This window comes from Papilio xuthus, unplaced genomic scaffold, assembly GCF_000836235.2.
Source record: "Papilio xuthus unplaced genomic scaffold, Pxut_1.1 DF826159.1, whole genome shotgun sequence".
Classification (NCBI taxonomy): Eukaryota; Metazoa; Arthropoda; class Insecta; order Lepidoptera; family Papilionidae; genus Papilio; species Papilio xuthus.
Window position 1 is genome coordinate 3,239,351 of NW_013532490.1, and position 27,063 is coordinate 3,266,413.

General features: G+C 33.2%; 2 protein-coding genes across 2 annotated transcripts in view; both read left to right on the plus strand.

The window, feature by feature from the left end:
- The window catches only part of Gfrl (Glial cell line-derived neurotrophic family receptor-like), a 111,870-nt gene that overhangs the window by 61,950 nt on the left and 22,857 nt on the right, over positions 1-27,063 (plus strand). The window contains exon 2 of the mRNA XM_013319218.1: positions 22,716-22,838. Coding sequence (XP_013174672.1) covers positions 22,716-22,838 — 123 coding nt within the window. The remainder of the gene's footprint in view (positions 1-22,715; positions 22,839-27,063) is intronic.
- LOC106123163 (tubulin beta chain) lies at positions 16,360-18,230 on the plus strand. Its single transcript, XM_013319367.1, has 2 exons — positions 16,360-16,504; positions 16,882-18,230. The coding sequence occupies exons 1-2, from the start codon at positions 16,448-16,450 to the stop codon at positions 18,166-18,168; spliced, it is 1,344 nt and encodes a 447-aa protein (XP_013174821.1). The 5' UTR covers positions 16,360-16,447; the 3' UTR covers positions 18,169-18,230.

The following is a 27,063-nucleotide window of genomic DNA, read 5'->3' on the forward strand; positions in this document are numbered from 1 at the left end:
TTTTTAATATTAATATCGAAGCAAATAGAATTACACGTACGTATAGTTTCCGCGCGTACCATTCTTAAAAGCCGCAAAGACAATCTACCTAAAACGTCTTTTATTTTTGGCTAAAATTTTAAAAAATAGTTTATCTCTTTCTCAGTTTATATCTTATCTCAACCAATGAAATGAAATTATTCACAATATAGAAATTTTTGTGACGTTTGATAATGGTGGAAATCCGAAAATGAATCCACTTCAGCCACAGTCTATTCTAACCTTCCTATCGAAAATCGGAACGAACTTTCCGGACAACCTATAATGTTAATACAAAGTGCCAAATGAATGTAACAGAAGTAGTTTATTCCAAATTGTATCACAAGTATATAGAGATAGAGTTAAATTTTGTCAAATGTTAAGATATTTTTGCACACCTTGACTGCTTCGTTACCTATGACGCTGTGGCTGCTACGATATTTATGAGCATCTTGCTTGTACTCATATATTTGACGCTGTGTATGTACCGATGTATTTGAGCAGGGTGAATGTATCTATTAATTTGAGGACTTTTGTTGTACCGATATAATTGATTACTTTTGGTGTACCTATATTGCATATCTTGTCTGTTACGATCTATATGACGCTGACTGGACATACAGAAGATAAAACAAATTACAAATAATTTTCGCATTTATAGTAGAAAGTAAAACTAGTAATATAGCAACGAATCCATCCAAAAATATCTAAATCATTAATACTTTGTTAGGATTTTAAATACATTGTAACATTGTCTTTTGTACTATGATTATTGCTCATCATCATCAGCTCACTATATGTCCCCACCAAGGTGCTCGGAGCCTACCGTAAGTTAGGGATGATAAGACCATAGTCAGCCACTCTAACCAAGTGCGGGTTGGTTGACTTTACATATCTTTGAATTTCTTCGCAGATATGTATGTACAGTTTGCATCACAATGTTTTCCTTCACTGTAAGAAGATCTGCAGATTACAAGTCAAGTGCTTAACCTCTGAGCCACCGACACACTATATAAACCGACTGCTATTATACATATAAACAAAAGAAGTTATTTTTTTTTTAATTGTCCACCGTTAGAAAACAAGTTAAGAATAACATAATTATAAGCAACTGTATTATCGTTCAAGTCTGAACTTTCAAAGTTTAATCAGGATACTTCGTGCGAAGCTGCGTACTTGTGGCCAGTTTTATCTTTTGCAATTGTTCCATTCAATTCGTTCCAATTGCATAAAGTTTCTGCTTCTTTATTAATTTAGATTTTATCATTCTTTGAAGATTATAGCTTTTAAAATATTACGTATGTTGTTTTCTTTGTTTAAATGTAAATATCAAGTAAACTGTTAATTAAGCTTTTAGAATTTAGCCTTAATTAAGATGTATAATATATAAAAAACAAGGTATATTTGAAATTTAAAATATTTCTTATATTTCTTTGTATCTTAAAAAGAATGTTTCTATATTACATTAGTTACTAGCGTTCCGGAGATATCTTCAAACAAACATCCATCTATCCAGCCACCCATCCATCTACCCATGCAAAAATCTTATTTTTAATAAGCCTTTATACATAGTAATATTTCCGTGAGCCGTAAGAAAAAAATCTATTTGTAATACTGTTAAAAGTTAGTATCATAAAAAGACAAGAAAACTAACTGCTGTATTGCGTTGAAAATAGACAAATGTACAAACCCGCAAAGTATTCGCAAGAGCAGTAGCTAATGCTTTTTTAAAATTTGAATGGAGACTATTTGCATTAGCGAAATCTTTTCATTCAGAGAAAAGAAAACTTCGTGAAATTCTCAGCCAACTAAGTCATTGCATTACAAGACTTACTGCAGCCAGTATAAATTGCTATTTCCTTATGAATTACTTACTGGTAAAGATTTAAATTAAGCATACATTTTTTTAAAGAAGAAGTTCTCTTTCTATGCCTCTCCTCCTCCGTCAATTAAAGGTAGGCAAGTCTGCAATTGCGGATATAAGCAGCGGTCGCTTCGCTACTTTGGCGAATCAGGGGGCTAGACAAAATGCATTTTATCCGAAGCGATTCAATAAACTTCAAAAATGTATAGAACTGACAATAACGTTCGATAAGTCACGTGATTGTCGCGCGTCAGTTCCATACATTTTTGAATTTCACAATGAAATTGCTTCGAAGCGAATGCAAGCCTCGCAGATGGTCATTGCTCGTTTGCTACTTTGTAATAAAAAAGAAAATAAGCAACACTATTTTAGTGACCATTGATTACTTGAATATACGAAGGAATTCTAATAGAAAAATTTTAAAAATCTGTTGTAATCTCTACACATTTGAAACTTACAACTTTGTACTCGGTTAAGTTCACTCTTGTACGAGATAATTTCACTGTGACATTATTAAAAGTTTAAAGTACCATCAGTGTAAAGTAAAATTAAAAAGGTAAACGTATTTTTAATTTAGTCACATTATGTATGTGTTCTAAGATAGAAAGTTTTGTTCAGATTTATAATACAATTTCACAAGTATACGAAGCAGAAAAAAAATCGCTTTTATTTAAAATATACACCTTTACAAGACTTTGTTATTAAAAAACAATATGACGTACTCAAAGAGCTAATTTTTAAAACATCAGCTAACATTTTAGGGATGATATTACTTTAGTATGCGACAAATCGTGAGATCACATTTAATCATAGTACCAAACACATTGTCTTGAAGCAACCAAGGCCCCTTTACGACTCCCTATATGACAATAGGGTAAAAACGTTTCGCGTGTTTACATTTCGAGTACCACTGACTCCTGTGGAGTCGAGTGCTCGCACCCAAGTAAGTGACGCGAAACTTTCCAAAATGTTCTTTATTACTTCACTTTTATGACGCAATTAGCGTAGAATCTACATAATACGTTGAGTTTGTACGTGTAAGGCAATATGGCGGATTTATATACGCTACCTTAATGTTTAAATACCATTTCTTGCTTTACACTTAGTCTTCGAAATTGTTGAGTTGAAATGTTGAAGGTAAGGTAATAACTTAAAAATCGTTACCCCCTTACGTTGATTGATTTTGAAGAGTGAAATTATCATACATTTTTTTTAAATAAATATTTACTATCGATTTTTGATACATCAAAGTTATTAACGTGTTCATTGTTATTTAAAAATATTCTATACTATTGTCTAAACTCTTATAACTTGCAGTCGTCAACGCTGCCTTCGACTATACATACGTGACCTAAACAAATCCTCAGAGCGTGTGTAACAAATTCGCAATTTATGCGGATGCGGGGAGACTTTGCGATGCGTCCGGACTGGCTGAGACGTAAACTTGTGAATTTATTTTGTAGCCTAGATGAAAAGATATCGCTAATGCAAATATTTGCCGTCTTTGTCATCATACTATACTTTTTAACAGGAAGCTAGTAATTCAGACTGGTTATATTTGAACTACTTTTGCGTGTTAACATTTGACTTATGGCGATATTAACTGATTTAAAATACGAATTTTTCTTGTGATTTATCGCAATTACAAGAAAAATAAAATATAGTAAGAATTTATTACAGGAATTTTTTTTATTTTTTTTTTACCAGATGAAATCGAATAGTTACCCACTTCATAAATTTAAGACATGGGTAATATAACAAACTCTTAAAACAGCTTTTTTCTGCATATAGATCATAGTTTTTTCCGCTAATATTTTTTCTAATAAAAATAAAATTTGTGTCTATGACTTTAAATTTAAACTGCCAAAACAATCATTTTCGGAAAGAAAAGACAATATGCTTTAGTGTGGACATTTCAGCAGTGAAATCTTACCCTAACATTAAAATTGAGCTGGTGACAAACGCTTATGTATTGTACCAATCATAAATATTTTACTGCGTCGCTATATGAGCCGAACAAACCCTTAGCTTATATATGCCATGTAAATCCACAATTCATGCAGACTGCTTTACAAAGCCCATAGTGCAACGGAGCGGAATACGTTAGACGTTCCCGAATTTGGCATATAGCAGGGTATAAAACTTAATATGATATACGAGAATGTCTCGGTTAGAGGTTTTTCATGAGAATGTATATCTAAAGATTTCACACTTGTGAATCTACGCTACTTATCAATCAATTAAAAAGTCAATATCAGTGGCTTAGGCCCTTCATACACAAGGCAAATTACCCTCAGCGATTTAAGTAGTTAAGCGATAGTATACATTTTGTTAGTCGCCTAAACTAGTCAGCACATTCATTTTGTTTTACAGTAAGTAAATGATTAGCACTTTCTTAACAAACAATACAACAAATTATTAACAATGTTACTAATATAACAGTTAACTCGCACACATTTAGTAGAACGCACATAACTTTACCACTAATGAAACCACAATAGTCCAAGCAACACTTAGAACATTCTCCCACAAACAGGAGCACTGCATTACATTTAAGTGCCTCCATTCTGTACCGACACTTGCATTCACCCGCAAATTGATTAAATCTTGAGAACGACTAACTCTTTTAAAATAAAATTGCACCTAACCGTACCTATATACTCGTAGTTGAACCGTTTTACTACAAGAAAACAATATAAATCGAAAAGTTTTATACCATTATACCACAAGGCATATTAGGATATGTTAAATTATTTTAACTTTCGTGATACATTATAATAAACTTATATAAAAAGCCCACTGAGCGACGGGCCGCGTCCGCGAATAATACCATTCCCACTCACCCTGATGAAGGGCCTCCGATGGGCTCGAAACTAGTCGGTGCCACCACCGGACGAATATACGTGAGTGTTTAACCGTTTTTTATATGAGTTTATTAGCAAATGTATTTCCTGTGGTGCTAAAAACATTCAATAGGCTAATGTTTCACTAGTAAATAGAATCAGAACAGAACGTAGGTGGCTGTCTTAAGATGGATCTTGTATTTGGTCTAGAAGACGTAATTTGGTAATGAGGAAATGACGCAAAGAGAAAGAAAATATCTGGTCAAGATTGCAATATTGTATAAAATATGATGAAGCTATAACAAAATGAGTGTCTTTTAAGCGTTTCTAGTTAAATTCTAGCTTCTAATGACATTGGAATTGAAATTTTAAAATGTCTTTATTATGTGATATTCTGTTTTAATCGTATTGAAAGATGTGAAAGCTAATACTCTGGTTTGCTATCGGATTACAACAGAAAATCACATAATAAAGACATTTTAATATGTAACACCTTACTAAATTCAGAACTACATACCGTTACAAATTGAAGCATTACATTTAAACACCTCCATCGAACCCCCCTCTCACTCCCTTTACAATTTATTAACTCGGCATTCGAGCTTGCTCCAGTGAAATAAAATTAAAGTTATTAAAGTGAAAGTTAATTTACAATCTACAACTTAATACTTTAATTTATTAAGTTCATACAGGTGTGTGTGACTATGTCAATTTTTTGTTTTAATAACTTAAGAATTATTGTAAATTAAAAACTTTACATTACGCCCATATTATGTGAGGTCCTTTTTCTTCCTTGATACTAATACATATGTCTAGATTACTTATTTTAAATGCTGAAATTAAAAGTCTTTTAATGTTAATTTCTCTTACTAAAACTACACTTAAAGACGCCCTTAGAGAACATTGAAAATTTTCTTTGGCAATCGACTAAACTAACTATCTCATAGGGACTAAATAAAGATTCTAAATAGGCAATAAGTTCTATAAAATATCATACAGTAATTTAAATTTGTTATATTAATTCGTTCTCGATATCAATAGATAAATCCGCAAAGTTGGTAACTTTCAGGCTTGCACCCGTAAATTCAGAACTTGTTTCAGTCGTACCAAGACTTTACAAATTCATGTACAAAGTTTCCGTCGACCTTTCGACTTTATCTTATACATGTTGTTTGAAAATTTGCAAATAATTTTATCGAACATAACATCACGCTGTTGAGTGCTAAATAAAGTTTTCTGTGTGCTTCTGATCCGTAATATTTCGAACACAAAAACCCATGGAAGGTTGATTTTTTATGTAAGTTTTGTGAAAGGTCTTGTGGTATCATTATTGATTTAGATTGTTTTTATATAAGCAAATGGGGAAACCAGCGACAGGACCATTGAGGTGATCAACAACGCCTAACACCTCCAAAACACTAAAGGAACATCAGATATGTTTCTCGGAACCTACTCTAAATTAGGATGACTATTTCTTCACACATATCTTTGAATTTCTTCATTGACATGTGCAGGTTGCATCGATGTTTTTCGTACCGTAAGAACGTCAAATAAATGTACATATGTAAATCAAAAATCGAACAACACATTGGTATATGGCGGGATTCGAACCAAATAACAGCAGATTATAAGTCAAGTGCTTAACTCTTGAGCCACCGACGCTCTTATAAGTAATAATAATTTTTAATTTATATAATAATATTGTACATAAAATTATTTCAAAGGAATATTTTGTTTTCATACGTGATGTGAACCAAATGCATCTTTATTCCGTAGTAAATCTGCAATTTGCTGGAACTACTTTAAAAGAAGGGGATTAGGTGTGCCAGTCGACTGCCAGACCGCTAAGAACTTTGTAGATTTGTCTCCAGCGGGGATGAAGAGATGTCGCTAATGCGAATTACTTTATCCCGGATAGACGAAAACAGTAAGTTGAAGGAGAACGTTAAAGTTATTCTTTATGGTTTCCGTTTGAGTTGAGTCTTTAATGGTCTTTAATTATGAAATAACTATGTTGCTTTTTAATCTTCAGAGTAATTGGAGTAAGTCTAAATTGATAGAAAAGTTTTCTTCATAATTTTTCAAAATGAGTCAGTAAAAATCGAACCATTAACTTAGGTTGTTACTAAAAATCATATAAAATTGGAATTTATAGTCTTATGTTTTCTTTTTATATGTATTATATAACATTTAAAATATATAAGAGATGTAATTAAATAGAGTTTAACATTCAGTTAACATAATCACAAAACTTGTAAATCGGAAACAGACTGCTCATGTCTCCCGGATCGAAAGCACCCGGGGGATGACGTCAGAGTGACCTAGATTGCCTCGGCCGACTCTACAATCAAATCACTAGCAAAATATCAGTAGATATCTCGTTTCTATTTAATTTCAGGTTATCGTTTTTTCGTTTTATTTTTATACTATTTATAGAAAAATCTCATTGCTTAAAAATATGAATGAAATGTCTATTAAAAGTAAAATCATTATCATTGACCTAAATATTTCTATTTCTGTATTTAATCCATTTTAATTTGTATTATCTTCGCATCTTAAAATATCTAATCGCTCTTTGACTATGTCTTCCGAATTATCTGCACAATAATTCAAAAACAATATATTAATAACTGTGAAACCACAAGTAGTCTAACCTAACCTAAGCAATGATAATTTGCCGACAAAAAAAATAAGTAAAAAACCCTCAGAGTATTTTGATACTTCTTTTATGACTTTCCGATCTTTCTCTGATAATCTTTGTTTTTCTTAGTTTGGAACTAAGAAAAACAAAGATCTATCTACAATATAGGTAAATCATTTTTTTCACTAAATGTCAGTTTTCATTATCCTGTATAGTTTTTTTGTGAGCTATTCTAAAAACATTTAAAACTGTATTTATTTCGAATTTTAAAAGGCCGGCAATTTAACGTTTGCTTTTAAATAGCTCGCAGGTATTGCAAATGGCAATACGCCAAGGCCTTGCATGCTATGGGGTCACCGTGATCAACTTTAATATGTGCAAGTTACTTTGGAATTATTCCAACTGCGATATGACAAATACAACATACGTTTAGCAAAAAGGAATAAGTAAATTGCCGTGTATTGGAATATTGTTTATACGAATAGTACTCGATTTTTGAATTTATCTTATAATTTTTAATTCTGCATGTTTGTGACATAACATGGTATATCAGTGTTAATTCATATTTATTTTTATTTTATCTTATGTGTACAAGCTAATGGCCGCATGGATTCGTCGAAATAACGCAGCGACCACTGCCCATAGACATCTGAAATTGCATATGCCTACCATTAATCGACGGGGGAGGGGATTCACAGAAAGAGGATGTTTCCCTTTCTGTGTCAAGTCACTCAAGTCATCAGTCCATTTCCCATTCTTTCCTCATAAGATAAGGGTGGTAATAAAAGTTATTAGAAAATATCATATCAAATCGGAACAATTTCAGGCTTTGAGAGAAATCTTCGTAGACATTGTCCCTTTAAACGAATACAGTTTATAAGTACTAACTTAAATAACTTAAGTTAACGTTTCATACAATCATTATTTTTAAAATGAAAAGAAAATTATGTTAAGCGCTTGCATGTGTTACTAGAAGTTATTTTTAATAATGAAGAAAAATACAAGTGGTTTGAATATAAGTAGTTACATGCGATATTTTATGTTAATGGCGCTGCTTGAACTTTGATCTTTATCGTACGACGCCATAACTTAAATAACGTTTAATAACGTTTCGTTAATAACTCGTTTTATATGAAATCTTAAACAGTTAAGAAAATAAAATTCATGCACAGACCGCAGTTTAAAACTCTAAATTATTATAATCATCGTCTGCGTATAAGTATAAAGTATTAAGAAGAAAATCCGATATGCCGGTGTACTGGCGTAACATTAGCCTTCTTAAAATATCAACGTTTATATCCCCTAACTAATCAATGTGACACTTAACTTGGAAATAGCGCGCCATTCGCGCCAAAGGATTCTAGCTAATAATGTCTAAAAACCATTAAATTGCGAATGTTACCTACCTATTATGTAGTCTATTCCTTATGTAACTATTAATTCCCATTGTTAACAAATCATTGTTGAAATTATCCAAAAATCTTAATTAGTAGCCTATGTATGTATTCATCCAGACTATGTTCTACATCTATAACTTTCATCGAGGTCTGTTGCAGTCTGCAAATGCCCAAACAAACATCCATCCATCCATACATCAAAAAATTCGCGTTTATAATAATAGTAGGATCAACTAATATATTGCACAAATAAAAAATACTTATGTAAAGATCAGAAGTAATTTTGGGTAATAGGAAAACATTTTAATCGTAAAATCATTTCTTATATGATTTTTTTTTCGGCGTAAAGAAGTATCACTGTTAATATTAGGGGTTCTAAATTTAGCTCAGTATTTCGGGGCCCCGTTTTATTTACGATATTGTACGTAGGCGGACTAATTATGGTAGCCAGAATAACTTTATGACATTATGAAGGAATTTAGGCTACGTTAAAATTCTCATTTATGTGTAGACTGAATATTTTCTTAGCATAATCCTTCACAGCGTTATCTAGATTTTAAAAACTAAAATATAAATACGACGACTTAAGGTCCTTCAAGAATCGAGTGTATCACCATCTCAAAGGCCGGCAACGCATCTGCGGCTCCTCTGGTATTGCAGATGTCCATAGGCGTCGATGAAAAACTCGGGGTTTATGCTACTCGTTTGCCCACCTCTTGTACAAAAACAATATTGCACTGGTTTTAAAACTGTATTACAAATAAAGTCTTACACAAAATTGATATATACGTGAATTTATAAAAGGCAAAAATTTTATTGAGGCTTAAGTAAATATGACAACTAGGCTGACAGAATTTAGCTTAATTCGACTCGTTGATTGCAAGCAAAAGTTCTCGAAATTCACATTTAATGAAGCAAACTCCTACTCTAAGCCGTTCCGAAGCACATTGTTAGAAAGTTCTAGTACTTTTGTTTGCAGTTGGAGGGCAACGTTTATTGTTCTTTCTAAATTACATCAAAAATGTTAACCGTATAAATTACATCTGATTTTTGGCTACTGTTACGTTTTAGTATTTGATCAAAAAATCTTACTACGAACGTAATTGAAACAAATCTTTGAATAGGTTGATGGACACATGAATATTGTGAAAAAGAATATACAAAAGAATAACGGCTGATAGAGATGTATGTAAGAGTAGAAAATATGCAGACGCTCTGAACAGAAAAGGGTAGGAAGACAATGATGATGTCGATGAGAAGATGATTCTAACACGAACAGAAGCCTACTGGGTACTACCTCCAATGAATACAAATCTTTAGGAGTATTCTTGGGAATGCCCTGCTTACAATAGCGGACCACATCTATGGTGTATGTACATTCAAGTATATTTTTTTTAATATTAGCAGATTTTTTGTTAATGTACTAATATTTCGTATAGTGAGCTGATGCTGATGACTCGTTTAAAATAAGCCTATCTGTAATAACATTTAATTTAAAACCATCTAAAATGAGCTCAATTTCTTTCTAACCCTTATGAATAATACAGCAGTAACCGATAGGGTTGGACAGATGATTTATAATGTTTTTCGTGAGTAACGCCGGCAATAATTTGTGAGTTCGTTGATTTATTACATATCACGATTATAAGTAAGTTTGAGACTCGGTTTTATACTGAAATTATAGCTTGGAGTTTCTAGAAAGTTTATAAGATAATGTCACGACAACTTTGTCCAAATCTCTATATTCATTTGTAGGAAGAAAAGGTTTTTTTAAACTTTATTTCTGTACGTCCCTTCCACTGCATCACTTGCTCGTTTTTCAGCTATTAGTATAAAAAACTTCATAATGTGATATAGTTTCATGCTTGGTTTTATTGGTTCGTAGAATAAAGAAGCTTTCAATATTCATAATTATCAAAAATGTTAAGTCATTTGCTTATAAAGTTTAAGATAGGGGAAAGAAAAAAGTGGTCCAAGCATTTTAAACGTTTAATAAGTCTTAATTGTAAAAAAAATCTCTACAAATCCAAAATGCTCTTCTTGCTCTGATATATTAGTGACTTTACAAAATTGATAGCAAATATGATCTTTAATAAAATGACACATGAAACACTAAAAACGGTTCTTTCTCAGCAAAAATGATTAAACGTGTACACTCCAACCCTAATTATTCGTAAGCCTTAAATAATCCAGCGATTTTACCCCAGACAGCGTATCAACAGAGGGATCAATTGAGCCCTGTTTTTATTTTGGTGTAGGATTTACATCCCATTTTTGTAGCCCTCGCCTTTGTTGAGGTGTTAATGAATGTTTGTAATTAATTCCTCACCCGAGCATTAATGTAGGTAAAGCTTTAAAGGGCCTCTGAACTGATTGGATCGATGATTAAAATTAAACTACGTATTTTAATGGAGCAGTTATAAAAGGGAGTCGCGTCATGTACTCGTATGTGCTAGGTTTTTTGAATATAATTTTATTTTGTTGCCAAAATATTATTACCAATGAGGTCATACGTATTTCATTCCTTGAAAAGAATTTAAATGTACAATTCTTTTAAAAACATATTTTTTAAAATACCAAGTGTGCGCGTTGTTGAAGTTAATATAGAAATTAATCAATTCAAATTGCTACAACCTTGAGAAATAACCTCAAAACGTGAATGCAAATTGCCCTTCATGTGCTAACCATTGCTAGAAATATGTAAGCAATTGGTGTAATGTAACGATCGTGGCCGACTACAATATTTTTCTACGTTAATTTTTCGTCAACTTAGCCATTAAGGCTTTCTGTCATACGCGATAAGGTTAAGCCGCAATGCGGTTTACGGCCGGTTCCGAACAATAATAGCCTTTAAGAAACTGTTAATAAGAACGGGGTGGATACGATAACATGATCCTTTTTCTTTGTAAGTCCTCAAAAACAAAAAGGTCGAGTCACGCACGCTTCCGTGACTCGCGCTCGCGGCTCACGTAGGACCCTACACACGATTTAAGTCTCGTAATGACGCTCGAGAAGAGAAACCAATACTTTATTTTATTTACTAGCACAGTTTAAAAGAACTTTAAAGTAATTTCATTCCTAAATAATTTCAATTTTGCTATAATTCCCTAAAATAATCCTTATTCAAGTAAGGAAGAAAAACAAGACAAGAAATTGTCTTTCATAGAACTTAGTTTCGATAGTTTTTCATGTGTAACGACTATACAAAATCTATTTACATATATTTACATTGTTTAACGACTGCTAGGGGAAGAGCACGGCTAGGTGATTGGGACATGTTTGCCCACTGCTCCGGGTAAAATGAATTGTCTGATTCGACGAAACGCCAAGGGAAAATAGGTCATGGAAATAAGTTGTATTATTGAATTGATCTTTAAAAAATTCTATCTCTTTTATATTCTAATACCTTGATAATTTATATAAATACTCAGAACCTTTATTCGATGTAATTCAACTATATCTTGAAAACACTATTGGTAATAGAAGGTATTGTAAAAGCTTTTCGATGGTACCCTTACACTTCTCAAAAATCACTTATTCAAGGTCCTAATCCGAATGAAAAACTGCTTAATTTCTGCGTTTACTGTGTACTACGTCAAGGGGACTTTATTTTACCGTCTGTGAGGATTTTGTTTATTACATCCAACAATCAATCTTGTATATAGTGTAGACATTAAAGTCTTAACAATACCATTAAATTATTTCAGCAACTGCAGAACCAAACAAACAAACCGCAGCTCAATACCTAGATAAATCTCATAACAGGGATGAAATCCGATTGTGAACTCGTTCCTTATCGGATCAATCACGCTAATGCACCTCACAAAGAGCTTTTCATAAACGCTCCCCTACGACCTTACCCATAACTATTCTATAGATAGCAGTCAATGAATCGAAAACAGATCGGTAAAATCGCAGGACGAAAATATTTTGGTAAAATGAAACATTTATTTATTTAAAGTGCATTGCAATTTATTTGATTACAAATTGTATTTCCATTATTTATATTAACTATCGCTTTATGAAATTGGCAACTGTTTTTTCAACGAAAGCAGTTTTATAACTGACAGTTGCAAATGCAGTGCTCCGAAAACGTGCATTAAATTAAGAGTTACAAATAACTTTATTGATCTTTTGTGTGTCCATCTGTTATTGTCTGCTACGTAACTATTTCCAATATGAACAGACATAATATTATAATACAAAAAAAAAACACATTGATGAAAAAAAAGAAATTGAATTAATAAAAGGTATTGATTGGCGAGTCGCGCGTGGTCGTACGTTAAGATGCAGCTTTCAGCAATATAGTAAATTGACGTGTTATTGAAGATTCAACGTGCCACCCTTGAGTTTTTAATAAACTGTCAAATAGACAAAATTTTTGCGTACCTCGTTTATGTAAAACCTTATACACAATGCAGAACAAAGTTTCGAACCAATAATGTAAGCGGCATTGTCATCGAAATTTTTTCGAACCTCTTTATCCGTTTTCGGGGTCATCCTGAGGGATTTTAGAATTCATTAGTTCAGTATTATCGTCTTCGCCTTAAGCTGAACCTGTTTACAAATGCATGGATGCGAAATTGGAAGCCAATCGAATCGAACACTCATTTCATTCCGCGCTTATACTATTTAACTTTGTTATACGCATGGGAGTGGTGATGTATTTGTACTTTTTGATTGCCTATCGAATCGACTCTATTAAAGTGCATTCTAATATAATAAAAAAAACACAATGCATTGAAAAAAATGACATTGTTATATCATGTGTCATTTTGTTAATACATACGATGCACACTCTCACAAGATCGCTTACAGTGGGTTTTCACTGTTGAAACACTGTTTTAAAATATATTATCAATAAACAAGGACAGAACGACAATAATAGTAAACTAAATATGTTCATACTTCAAGTTATTTTTTTAAAGGTTTTTCTGCAGTTTAAATACAATCCTAGAGGACAATATTCTTACTATATTCTGCTTTTAAATACAAAAAACATTAAATTCAAAAATACATTGCTCATCTCGAACGTATTTATAGAGATTGTAAGCAGGATGTAATATGGATTTGGTAGCTAGCCAGGAAACAGGACTAGTTGTAGTATGGTACAAGTTATAAGAGATAGTAGACATGGCTCTTTATGTTTTACTTCGAAAAATTATTAAAGTTGATAATATCTTTGCGAAGTATTTACTAATGTGGCAACTGAAAGTTGGACATGGCAACTATGATAATAATAGCTTAATAGACGATTAGATATCGTTCGATGATTCAGGCGAATCTTGAAAGCATTGCATTGGTACATGGCGCGCGCGCGTTATTGTAGCGACGCGAAGCCACCACCGCTCGGAATAGCTAACTAAATGTCCATGACTGCTTTTATAATTATTTTATAAAGGCAAGGCGTTCATTTCTTTCATAAGTAATGTCATAGTAACTAACAATTTCTTTTTAAAATATATCTACATATTCATTACAAGTATTTTATAAAATCGCTACCGCTTATAACTTACAAGAGTTTCTATTCTCGATTTATAGAATGAGGGAAATATAAAATTCAACCAAATTTATCCTTTTCGCTTCCTAGCTAAGTGAGCTCAAATTGTGATGGAAGTGTTTTAAATGTATACATACAATATTCCCCATTTTTACTTTGTATAAATATAACTAACTAGCTTTCGCGACTTCCTCCTACATTGTCTAGTCATGTCTCGATGTTAAGTTTTTAAATAATAATTTTTAAGGTTTTTACTTGATCATGTTGTTTTAAAAATTAATAACTACAACATTTATAGAATAAAGTCCCGTCTAAAATTACTAAGAAATTCTTAGTACACAAATAATTCATCATACAACCCGTCCCTAGCAAATGGGCACGTGATAGCCGAGTGAAAGGGACGCTAGTATTTGTAAAGCAACGTGCGGGAAAGGGACCTGTCATTAGCACACAATTTCCACATCAGATGGCTTTGCTTTGAGTTAAAATTACCCACTCAAGTAATTGAGGAATTACTTAGAGCGGCTACTGGCCACATTAAAATTCTTATTTAAAGATAAAACTAAATAAAGAAAAAAAATTTTATACTCTGTGCGTCATATAGTTTTATTTGCTTACTCAACTACAATTCTGTAGTGCATTTACCATATCACAGATAGTTAGTGAATTCGGTTAGTTTGTAATCGGTCTATTCATTTTGTTAACTTATAACAAATTTTGACCTGAAAATTTGATATATTAGTTCACATTGTTCAATTTTTAAATAAATCAATTTACCAATTATAAATTTTATCCGTGATAACCATTTTTTTGTCTTTATTTTACTGTTTAATTTATATAGTTTGAAACTAAAAAAAACATTATGCTGACCTCTTTCTCGTCGACTGGTACTCACCCCTCCCGAAGGGTTGCTTCTAAAGGCTTTTGATTCACTTAAGTCAAACTAGGCTCAGGTATGGACGATAATGAAACCGGAGCAAGGCATTTTCCTGCATAAATAATGAGCTACGCCAAAATTCACTACATTACTAAGATTTATGCTAAATTATATATAATATATTTATTTTTACCCAGGCTAGTACAAAGGATATATACTATATAACAATTTTTGATAAATAAGACTTCAAATACAAAGTTGAGTCTTTTGAGAAAAGTCAAATACCATAAAAAACATTAAGTTACTTATGGAATCGCTTCTGAACGAATATAAAAGTACTTCCTAATATATTTTGCTAATCAAGAAAGAATATAGCTTATTACTCACATATTAAATCGATTTAATATCCTCGAAAGTAATAAAAGCAATTTCATCCTTTATTTAATAATTACCAATACAATCACAAGGCAATATAAAAAAGCAAGTTTTAAATTTTTGTTTGCGTTTAAAATCACAATCAATTCAGCATTCATATAATTTAATTATAAGCGACAAATATACGATTGAATAAACTATGAATATATCAATACGGAAATTTTCAGTTGTATTAATTTTATGTTTGCATTTAATAACAGAACATTCTTTATGACGAATGATTTTATTCAGTACTAGCAGTCGACCGTGACTTCATCAGCACAGGATTTAAAAAAGTAGCTTAAAATATGCTCGCGTGCATGCTAACTTCCCGTCAAAATTGGTCCAGCTGTTGAATTGGCCGGAACAAACAAGGCCTTGCGGACAGACATACAAACAGGCAAAAATTTTAAAAAAAATTTTTCGTTATCAGCTACCCAAATTCATCATGTATCACACATGATTTTCAATATTCCGTACATACACTTAATTTTTTTTAACATACATATTTTTTAACATACGTATTTATAAATTAATATAAAATGAGGCTTGTTTTATCATGATAAACTTTACTACGAATCTTATGCTAGAAAACCTGTACAAAAACATTTTTTCATCCGTCTAATTCTCCTTAAAACAATAAAGGTAACCAAGGATGTGATATTTTATTTTTACAACAAAAAAATTGATTAAAACCTTCACAGACGCATTTATAACAAAACCTTTTCAAATGCACTTATTTTTTAATATTTTAAAATTACTTAAAATGTTCGAATAGAATTCGATGACGGGAAAAATGCATTTGTTTGATTAATCATTTCAGTAGGTGTAGGTCGCGGGCTTGTTACGGTCTGTTAGAATATAAAGGAAATATTTAAGTGTAAGCTTAGACAATGAGGGAAATAGTTCATATACAAGCAGGGCAATGCGGCAACCAGATCGGCGCAAAGGTAATTAAAACAATTTACTTTTCTTCTAACATTGTTCCAAGTATGTAGAATATATCGCAAAAGAAGTCCATGGTTAGTAGTAATAGAAAATAGAAGTAAATGTTCAAATCTAGATATTTTACGTAAGAATTTAAAAAAAGATTCATAGCAGATAGGATTGAATTTCGTTTTTAAAAGTATGTGAATATTATAAAAGAACTCAAATAACTTGCCATTTTACTAATACTGCGTAATAATAAATGGCATTTATTGCTATAGGCTTAATAGAAGCAATAAAAATTGGCAATCTAACAGTAATAGCTTAAACTACATCCCGTATCGTTACACTCCAAATAAAGCTGACTTACTACGTCGTAACATAAATCGTAAATTTGCAGTTCTGGGAGGTTATATCGGACGAGCATGGCATCGATCCAACTGGCACGTACCACGGCGACTCCGACCTTCAATTGGAGCGCATCAACGTTTACTACAATGAAGCCACCGGCGGCAAATATGTGCCGCGAGCCATATTGGTCGATTTGGAACCAGGAACTATGGATTCGGTGCGATCCGGACCCTTTGGACAAATTTTTCGACCGGACAATTTCGTATTTGGCCAATCTGGTGCAGGTAACAATTGGGCTAAGGGACACTACACTGAAGGCGCAGAATTAGTAGACTCCGTCCTAGATGTTGTCAGGAAAGAAGCTGAGGGTTGCGATTGTCTTCAAGGATTTCAGTTGACACATTCACTCGGCGGAGGTACTGGAGCCGGACTAGGTACGCTACTCATATCGAAAATTAGGGAAGAATACCCCGATCGTATTATGAATACATTTAGTGTTGTACCCTCGCCAAAAGTATCAGATACGGTAGTCGAACCCTATAACGCCACACTTTCCGTGCACCAACTGGTTGAAAACACTGACGAGTCGTATTGCATTGATAACGAAGCTTTGTATGACATCTGTTTCCGTACTCTTAAGCTTACCACACCGACCTACGGGGATCTGAACCATTTGGTATCGGCTACCATGTCCGGTGTGACCACTTGCCTTAGGTTTCCCGGTCAGTTGAACGCAGACTTGAGGAAACTGGCCGTAAATATGGTTCCATTTCCTCGTCTCCACTTTTTCATACCCGGATTTGCTCCATTGACGTCTAGAGGCAGTCAGCAATATAGAGCTCTGACAGTGCCAGAGTTGACTCAGCAGATGTTTGACGCTAAAAATATGATGGCGGCATGCGACCCTCGCCATGGTAGATATTTAACTGTAGCAGCGGTGTTCAGAGGCCGCATGTCCATGAAGGAGGTCGACGAGCAAATGATGAATATTCAGAACAAAAATTCCTCTTATTTCGTTGAATGGATTCCAAATAACGTGAAGACGGCCGTGTGTGACATACCGCCGAGAGGCTTGAAGATGTCTGCGACATTTATCGGCAACTCCACAGCTATTCAGGAACTATTTAAGCGTATATCGGAGCAGTTTACAGCGATGTTCAGACGCAAGGCATTCTTGCATTGGTATACTGGCGAAGGTATGGACGAGATGGAGTTTACTGAAGCCGAAAGTAACATGAATGACTTGGTGTCTGAATACCAACAGTACCAGGATGCCACCGCTGAAGAGGAAGGTGAATTTGATGAGGAAGAGGAGGGCGGTGACGAAGGAGATTAGACAGGAATATTTCTATTATTTTTATTTTTAATGTGGTTTAATATATTTTATATTTTTACAAAGAAGTTTTTTCTTTCTCATCATGTCAATGGAAATTGTTTAGAGCTTTGCACAGATTATTACATCGAATGTTTTAGATGGAGCAGAGTTAAAGAATTAATCTGCCCTCTATAGCTCTATTTTACCTCACTGTGGGACATCGTACGTAAATTTTATTCATACTCAACACAAGTATCAAAGAGGAAAGGTGTCCTTGTTAATTATTCAAGTGCCGTCCAAAGAGGAAAGGACAGTGACGCCGAAATAAAACCGCTTACGAGCTGGTAAGTTCACTGGAAAGGGATAGCAAACATTTGTCATAGAATTTTATAGAAGAATGTTTCATTTTCTATGTGAATACGAGGTTACAAAAAAGTGCCAACGAATTGTCATCGACTTTGTATTAAAATTAGTACAGTGCCACCTATCGGACGTAAAGTGTACTAAAAATGTCATACTTATTTTGACACAAATGACTAACAATACGAAGGGAGCTTATCTCGAAATATTCGTGCTATGCCCTCTGCTGTACACGTTAGTTACAAATTATTATTCATTCAATACTTTTAAGAAAGTTAAAAAATTAGCTATAATTTATACTGGAAACGGAAAAGTTCCATAAATTTAAATTGGTACAAATAGAGAAAGGATCGTTTCGTATTCATTACGTGAACCAGAGCGCCTTCGTTTGTAAAGGAATGCTTTCGGAGGGAGACGGGATTCTGTGAGATCGCTAATGGATCGAAATGGTAGATGGAGGCGGGATTTTTTTATGAATTATTAAGACAGCAAGCACCTAATAAGATCAAAACGCATTTATGTGCACAGACCAAGGACCTCAAATTCATACGGTTTCGTACGCTTTTAATTACGCGTCTTGAGTGTTTTATGAAACCATCCCTCTACCAAAATCCCAAAGACAAAAAATCCTTGTATGAAACATATTATTTTTCTTTTTTGTCAAAGATGCTAACAGGGATGATTTTGAACTAAGAAACCAACGATTCATTTACGAGGAACTAGCAACAAATCTTCTTATATATAAAATTCTCGTGTCACAATTTTCGTTCCCATACTCCTCCGAGAGGGCTTGACCGATACGCATGTAATTTTGTGAGCATGTTGAGTAGATCTGAGAATCGGCCAACATCTATTTTTCATCCCCCTAAATATTAAGGGTAGTCCACCCCTAGTTTTTTTTTAGACAAACACGCGGACGGAGTCGCGGGCGACAGCTAATTTATCTATAAATTAAAATAGAAAATGTGGAAAAGCAAATCTGTTTGCTAGAATTACGTTAAAATGTAAATACTAAAATGAAGTTATCAAGTGCAGCTCTCATTAAGGCTCTGTCAGCGAGTTGTGGATGTTTGTATTAGAGATGTAAACATAGTTTGTGACAGATAGATTACCTGTTTGATCATTGGAAACATAAATAGACAAAGTTCAACATTTTCTAGCAAATTAAATTGTAATAATGACATCCCTTATTGGCCCTTAAATGACGTTAATGATTCTGATTTTATAGTACAAAATTTTCTTAACATTATAAATGCGAATGATTGGATGTATGGATGGATGGATGGGTGGATGTTTGTTAGAAGGTACATCTATCTATATATATATAAAAGAAAGTCGTGTTAGTTACACTATTTATAACTCAAGAACGGCTTTACCGATATGGCAAAAAATTGGTGAGGAGGTAGCTTAGAGCCAGGAGACGGACATAGGATACTATTTATTCTTTTTTTTTTCGAATTTATGCCTTGAAGAGCTGCTTTTTATTTAATTTACTAATATTATAAATGCGAATGTTTAGATGGATATGATGTGGATGGATGGATGGGTGTTTTAAGATATCTCTAGAACGGCTGAACGGATCTCTATTAAATTTGGCATACGTATAGAACATAGTCTGAAAGAACACATAGGCTATTATTTTTTTAATTCCGCGCTGACGAAGTCTCGGATGTCGGGTAGTTTACTAAAAAAAATGTCTACTTTAAATAATGTCAACGAATACAACATTTGGTAGCCTCGATCACGAAGTAATTATAATTCAATAGAACGATATCGTCTTTTGCTGTGTATTTGAGTAAGAAACTTACTACATGTAAACTGTACTTACTACTTATAAAGGGGGGTCTCATTTGAAATGTGTAATTACATTTACTATTTATTATTCACATGCAATAATGTTGGCAGCATTTAAATAGCATTAAATTCACACCCTGTAATTAAGACCGAGTTATAAAGGAAACGCAACTATGTTATGTTATTAATTCGTAACTCAAATTAGGCGCTGCGCGAAATTGAGTTAGTACCCGCGATGTAAAAGCGTAAAGCATAAAGCGGCTTTCTAATTTACTTTCCACAAAGCTCAAAATCCACGCTGATCCATTTTTGCAAACTTGATTTCCAATTAAATCGGCTTACCACTGAAATTCTGTAAAGAATCATTTTATAGAACTAAACCTCTATTTCTTGATTAGTCGTAAGGATCAAAGGATCTCAACAACTTAGATTCAATTCAAGATTCAAGCGTCAATAGCCTAATGGTTAAGAGTACGGGTTTCCGATCACGAAGTCGGGGGTTCGAGTCCCGCACAAGCACAAGCCTAGAGCTTAGTTGGAAAGCACAATCTAGCACAAGCCTAGAGCTTAGTTGGAAAGGTAAAAGAAATATTAGTAAATTTACAAAAAAATCTTAAATAACTTGTTAATTAAACTAAAACTTTAAAATTACGATTTATATTTCCTCTCGCTGATTTTCAAGAGTTTTATTTTACAAAGCAAAAATAGCACTCTGTCTTTATATTATTCTGGATAAATAGTCCTCATAATTGATTTATAATTTGAACAAAGCTAAACTCTATAGTGACCACAACATATCAACATTTATAATTATATAATCTGTGATAATAACTGAACTGTTCAAATAATAAATACAACTATTTGCGTGTATACAAGAGATTAGTGGTTATTGATAATATTCAAATTAATATTATTACATTTTACCACATTCCATTTAATCAGCATACGTTTCCAATTATTAATTATGCATTAATTTTAATTGTTTTATGTCAATCTAACTTCAACTAAAACGTTATATAAATATCTAATACAACGTTCAAATGTTAAACAAAATCGTAAGCTTCCATTAAAACACGCGCCATCTTAAGTTGTCTTTCCGAATAGAGAAGGTCGATGTAAATGAAGAATTAAATCACATATAGTCATCTCTTTCTTGCCCTTTGAAAAGACAGAGATAACATGTTTTTGTGCGTGCGTTTCGGCATTTAAAACTCATTAATGTTCCGTTTCACAAATAAATTAATCTTCTTTTCAGTTCAATACACTATCAATGTCCCAGTTTCGAAATCATCATAATTGACCGCCCATTAATTAATATGAAATAATTAAAATCATGTTTCTCTTTGACCTTCACCTAGTTAACATTATCTCAAATAAAAAAAGTATATCTCATGAATCAGTAAGACGTCGTTCAGATTCAGATGTTTGTACTCAGTCTTCCTAAACCACTAGACGGATTATGATGAAATTTTGTAAAGGCAAACTTAGGACACTGGAAAAGGTTTGTTTTAAAACTATTCAGATGAAAAATATCACTAACGAGACCAAAATATACATATAACATAATATACTGAAGATATGTAGAAAGAGATTTCATTTTTGCAGTAAAACCCCTATCTTATAAGGAAAGGATAGGATGAAATAGTGGATTTGGTGAGGGGAACGCATAGTAAGAGGAAATATTCTCTTTCTGGGCGTCTTCATCTCCGTCGATTAAACGTAGGCAACGCGGCTGCAATTGTGGATGTCTATGGACAGCGGCCGCTTCGCCATTTCGGTGAGTTCAAGTGGCCGCTTATACGTTTGCCATCTTGTAATTAAAAAAATATCATTAAGGTAATATCCAACCACATGTAGACAGGCAGGCAATAAAGTATCGATATTAAACGGTTTACATCACAAGGCGTCTCGAGTAATCTACACGAAAACTATTTAATGGACATTGCTGATTACAATCACGTTTCAAAGGAAACGTAACGTAATCACGTTACGCCTGGGTCGGGAATAGGCCATCGAGTAGGGGCGGCCGAATCGGAATAATAATCGAGGGTTCGATTATTCGAATAATTGGATCGAGAATAAGGCGCTATCGAATAGAGAACGCTTGTAAATCTCTGGATTACAATTCAATGCATTCTATTACTTTTTTGTTCAATTTCTTTTTATATACGTGTTTTGCAATATTTATTATATAATAAGGATAACTTAAAAATCTGTACCAGAAAGAAAAATAAAAAGATTTAACAATGATTTAGATTATTTACTATTGGTCTGTACATTATGATATTTCAGACTTTAAACGAATCCAAAAAACAGATAACAAGGTGAAACATTTAAGTTTTTTGCTGTCCCTACCTACATTAACAGACTCATTATTTGGATACATTAATAAATGTTATGTGTATTTGTTCCAGGGCCGGGTATAAAAGGCACGATGGCAATACTCAACTGCCTGCTGGCTCGCCAGCTTTGCTTCGAGGACGCCTCCTGCTCCGCCATCCTCGAAATCATTCCCCGCGTCTGTGGATCCGAACTTGGTAAGTTAATTTAATTAATTATGCACACTAATCTTAAGACTATGTAATAGTACTGGATTTAACTAATTCGTAGTATTAAGGCAGAACCAATTAAGTCCAGTCTTAATAAGAATATTAAGACAATATATGAGAAATCTTCAATGTCTTATTTCCAGAGAAATCATATAAAACATGATAAACTCACCTGTCTATACATTTACGCTCTAATAACCATAAATCCCAGTGGGGATTAGGAAACAGGATATAATATACATAATATTCGATATATTTTTTTCATATCAAAAGTTTTCCTCTTGGGCAAAACGCGTGGCACAATACTTAATAAATATATTTGTAACACTTCTTGAATTTGGTAGCTCGATTATTCGATGTCAATAACTTTAGCTATGAGGTCAGAACACTACAATATTGTTTGTCAAACCGATAACAGACTAGTTAAAAATAATTGCACACTTCACAAACAAGTAATGACGTATTTCATAGAAGTTTCCATAAAGAAAGTACTTTAAAAACTTATTAGGGGGAGGTTCCGTCTCGATGGAGACGGTCTGGTCCACTTAAGGAGTTCCGTTTGTTTGCTGGCGAATTTTAATTAAAAAAAGGTACAACTCTATTGTGTATAACTCGAAAACTCTGCCCCTTATTTCTAACAATCGTGTTTGTTAAGGTACGTCAGGGGAAAGCGATTTTCTTTTGTTGAACGTAAACTATTATGCATGAGAAAATACACGAGACTGAGACCAGAGCGTCCTTGAATACAAAAACCTTTCGTGTTACGTCATATTTGAAATCTCATTCATTTTGTAAAGTAACGAAAGGGCATAGGCAAGCCTATGCCCTTTCGTTACTTTACCTTACCTTGATTTTTATTTAGACAAGTTCATTGCTTCCTCCTATTATTCATTTTAAATTAAGAACAACAACTTAATTACATTAAAGTAAAAGGTTCAAACTTAATCCAGACACAATAAAAAGGGACGTTCTCGAATCCATCAATTATATTGTAGCTACGTGACGTCTGCATAAAGGAATTGTCTGTTGTCTATCAGGGGCGGAGAATTTATCACACGTTCTGATTATTTCATCTCTTGAAATCAACATGTTTTATTCCTTATCTTTTTGACTTCCTTTGGGGAATATATTCTAAGGAAAATAACTTTCTTTTAACAAGAAGATTAATAATCTATTTGTCTAGTATTACGACTTGATGAAATAGTTTAGCATCCCATGTTTTTTTTTAATGTAGTTATTTTTTTTTCTATCATTGCCATGAAATTAAAAAGTTTAACTCCAACTTACATTCTTTACAAAAGCAATAATTTCATGTAGTCTTAATAAAACTTTTAACCTACTTTCTTGGTGGGCGATATATCATGATATTAATAACCGAACTTGAGCGGGAACAAAAGGCGGGCAACAATAGGCGGACGACAGCAGCGACCTCACAATGCCCTCAAGGAGGTCACAGCAATGGGGATCCGAATCAGCTATCGATTTAACGTTTTCTGATGCCGGCAAATTAACCGATTTATGTCAAGCAAAATCAACTTTCAAAAAATATTATTTTGTAAATCTATAATTTTGCTATTAAAATTCCTAAGGAAGATTTTTTTGTTTGATTAGCAGAGAGACGAATTCATTTTCATTATTTCATCTACTTACGGCTTATTGACATGATTACGTTCCTTAATTACGACAAAATCTGTATAAATTATGTATATATACAGATATTTAAAGGTTATGTTCTTTACTATGTAAATTATTTACCGATTTATTCCACGTAATAGCCGCCGTATAACCCATGCATATCCCCTAACCAGACAGTATCTCTCAAATTTGAATATTTCACATGTATCCCAGACTCCTTGAGTAAAGAGCACCCTTTGGCAATGCACTTCTATTATAAAGCGTGTCAATTTAGTCTGGGGACGTATTAATGAAGTTCTTTGTGTAATATATGAGTAGCTTAGAATCAAACATCAAACCAAAACTAAAGCAGTGATAGTAAATTAATAACCATCACATGCAACCCTAGTAATAGGTAGACTATTGATTTTAGTATCAAGAGTCACTTCATCTCAAGCGTTGGTTAATTATGCAACCCTTAAACAGTATTACCTTAAGTTTCCACTGTACAAAACATACATATTATAGTCTCTCTCATATAGATAGCATTATGTCGTAGTCTCTTAGTAATGTTGTTCGCTTACTAGGAATCCAAGGGTTAACGAAACTAAGTTAAAGTTCACTGTCAAAACAACAAACAAGAACTGACGATACTAACTGGCATGTACATAAATGTAAGCAGCCAGTAGCACGGCCAACATTCCAACGCCAATGCCCAAATACAAACAGCTTTCACAAACAAAATGGAAGTTTGCAACTTCATTAATGTTATTAAATAAGTTTAAAACGCAACAGAGCGTGGAAGCGGAAAGTAATTACATAATACTCGCTTTACGGTGTTACTCCACCATTAAAGTTGTCTTTGATCATTGTATATTTAATGTAGCATTCACTTTACACGAAAGATAAATTTTATAATTATCTACTTTATGACTAAAAGGACTTTCCATTATTCTTATTACGTCCGGATATACCATATCCCTTTTAAACCTTTCACAGCTGACATTACGTACATATTTACATATGTAACTAACTAATTCCAATTAATCTGGTATACTGGTATGCATAAAAGAAATTTAGGTTACTAACCGTAGATGTCTAAGTTCAAAATCCTTCTTTAAAACATGTTCTTATCTCTGTTTTGTCAAAGATAGTGATAGGGATGACGATACGTTTTATACAGACTTTGGTTTCAGGAACCCGCGGTAAGAGATGCATCTTTACAGCGGGATCCGATTGAAGTTACTTGTATTATTTTACAGCGTAGTGACTTACAAAATTTGTCTCTGTTTTATCAACGAAAATATAAGGGATGGAAATATTAATGCAAGTGTCAATACAGTGGAGTTTTGAGGCTTCATTTGTTGACCGATAAAGCTATCTAACCTGATGAACATAAAAAATTAAATTAGCTCACTAGCGACACTCTGTCAATGACATAAAACTGTAACATAATCCTTGTGGTACTGTAGCTGTCTTGTTTTTTTATTTCTTTTATGGTATTTACTATGCCTAGTAGGTTTGATATAAATTCTGACAAATGTAACCGTGAACGCAGCACCTTTTACCTGGCTAGATATTTGTTTGACTGTACATTATCATCAATCACTTTGTTATAACACCTCGCTCAAATCTGACGCACGTTGGACAACAGAAAAGTAAAAGAAACGCACATACAAAAGTATAAGTGCGTAAAAACCTTTATACTAATTCTAGGTCAAGGTTAAAAAGGTAATAATAAAGAGGCGTTATCTCGTTCGTGATCTACAATCTCGACCTCAAATAAAATTTGAAAGCCACGAGGATAATTTCAAGTGTCCCAAGCAACGCTCTCAAATCAAGTACACTTCAATTTCGAATAAAAAAAAATAAGTAAGGTTTGTTCGATGATTTGCTATTCCGATTTAAAGATTCCGGTGCAAGAAAGGAAAAATAGCATTTAAATTAGTTTGTTAACCTTTTATCAGATTTCGCCACAATACTTAAATGTATTAAAGGCAAATTATTTATCATATTATTCCCATATTTAGCATTTTAGTATCCTATCTTACTTCATACTAATATTATAAATACGTATGCTTGGATGGATGTTTGTTTGAAGATATCTTCGGAACGGCTCAATTTGATGAAATTTAGCATACATATAGAACTTAGTCTAAGAACACACAGGCTACTAATTATGTTTTTTAATTCCGCGCGGATGGTGCCGCGGGCGACAGCGTATTACATAAACCGCTTTCAGTAAATTCAATCGCTATTTTAATAACATAAATTTTAACTTTTATCAATATAAATTTAACCTCAATATTGACAAAAATGATATTTGTTGATCGCGCTATGTCGCAATTTTATTTCTAAATAAGATTTGAGAGGACTCGGGGAAAGTTCAAGTACCATCACAGAGCATACTTCAATGTAGAGATTCAGTTCTGATTTATCCATTAATGTTACTGTAGACGTTCTTTGTTGCTTAAAACTCCTTTGACCAATTATTTTATGTATTTATAAGCCTCGGGTATAATATAGTCTATACTCTTTCTTACTAGGAAAGAGTACGAAGCGAAGAAATGGATTTGGCAGGAGAGGGGACGCATCAGAA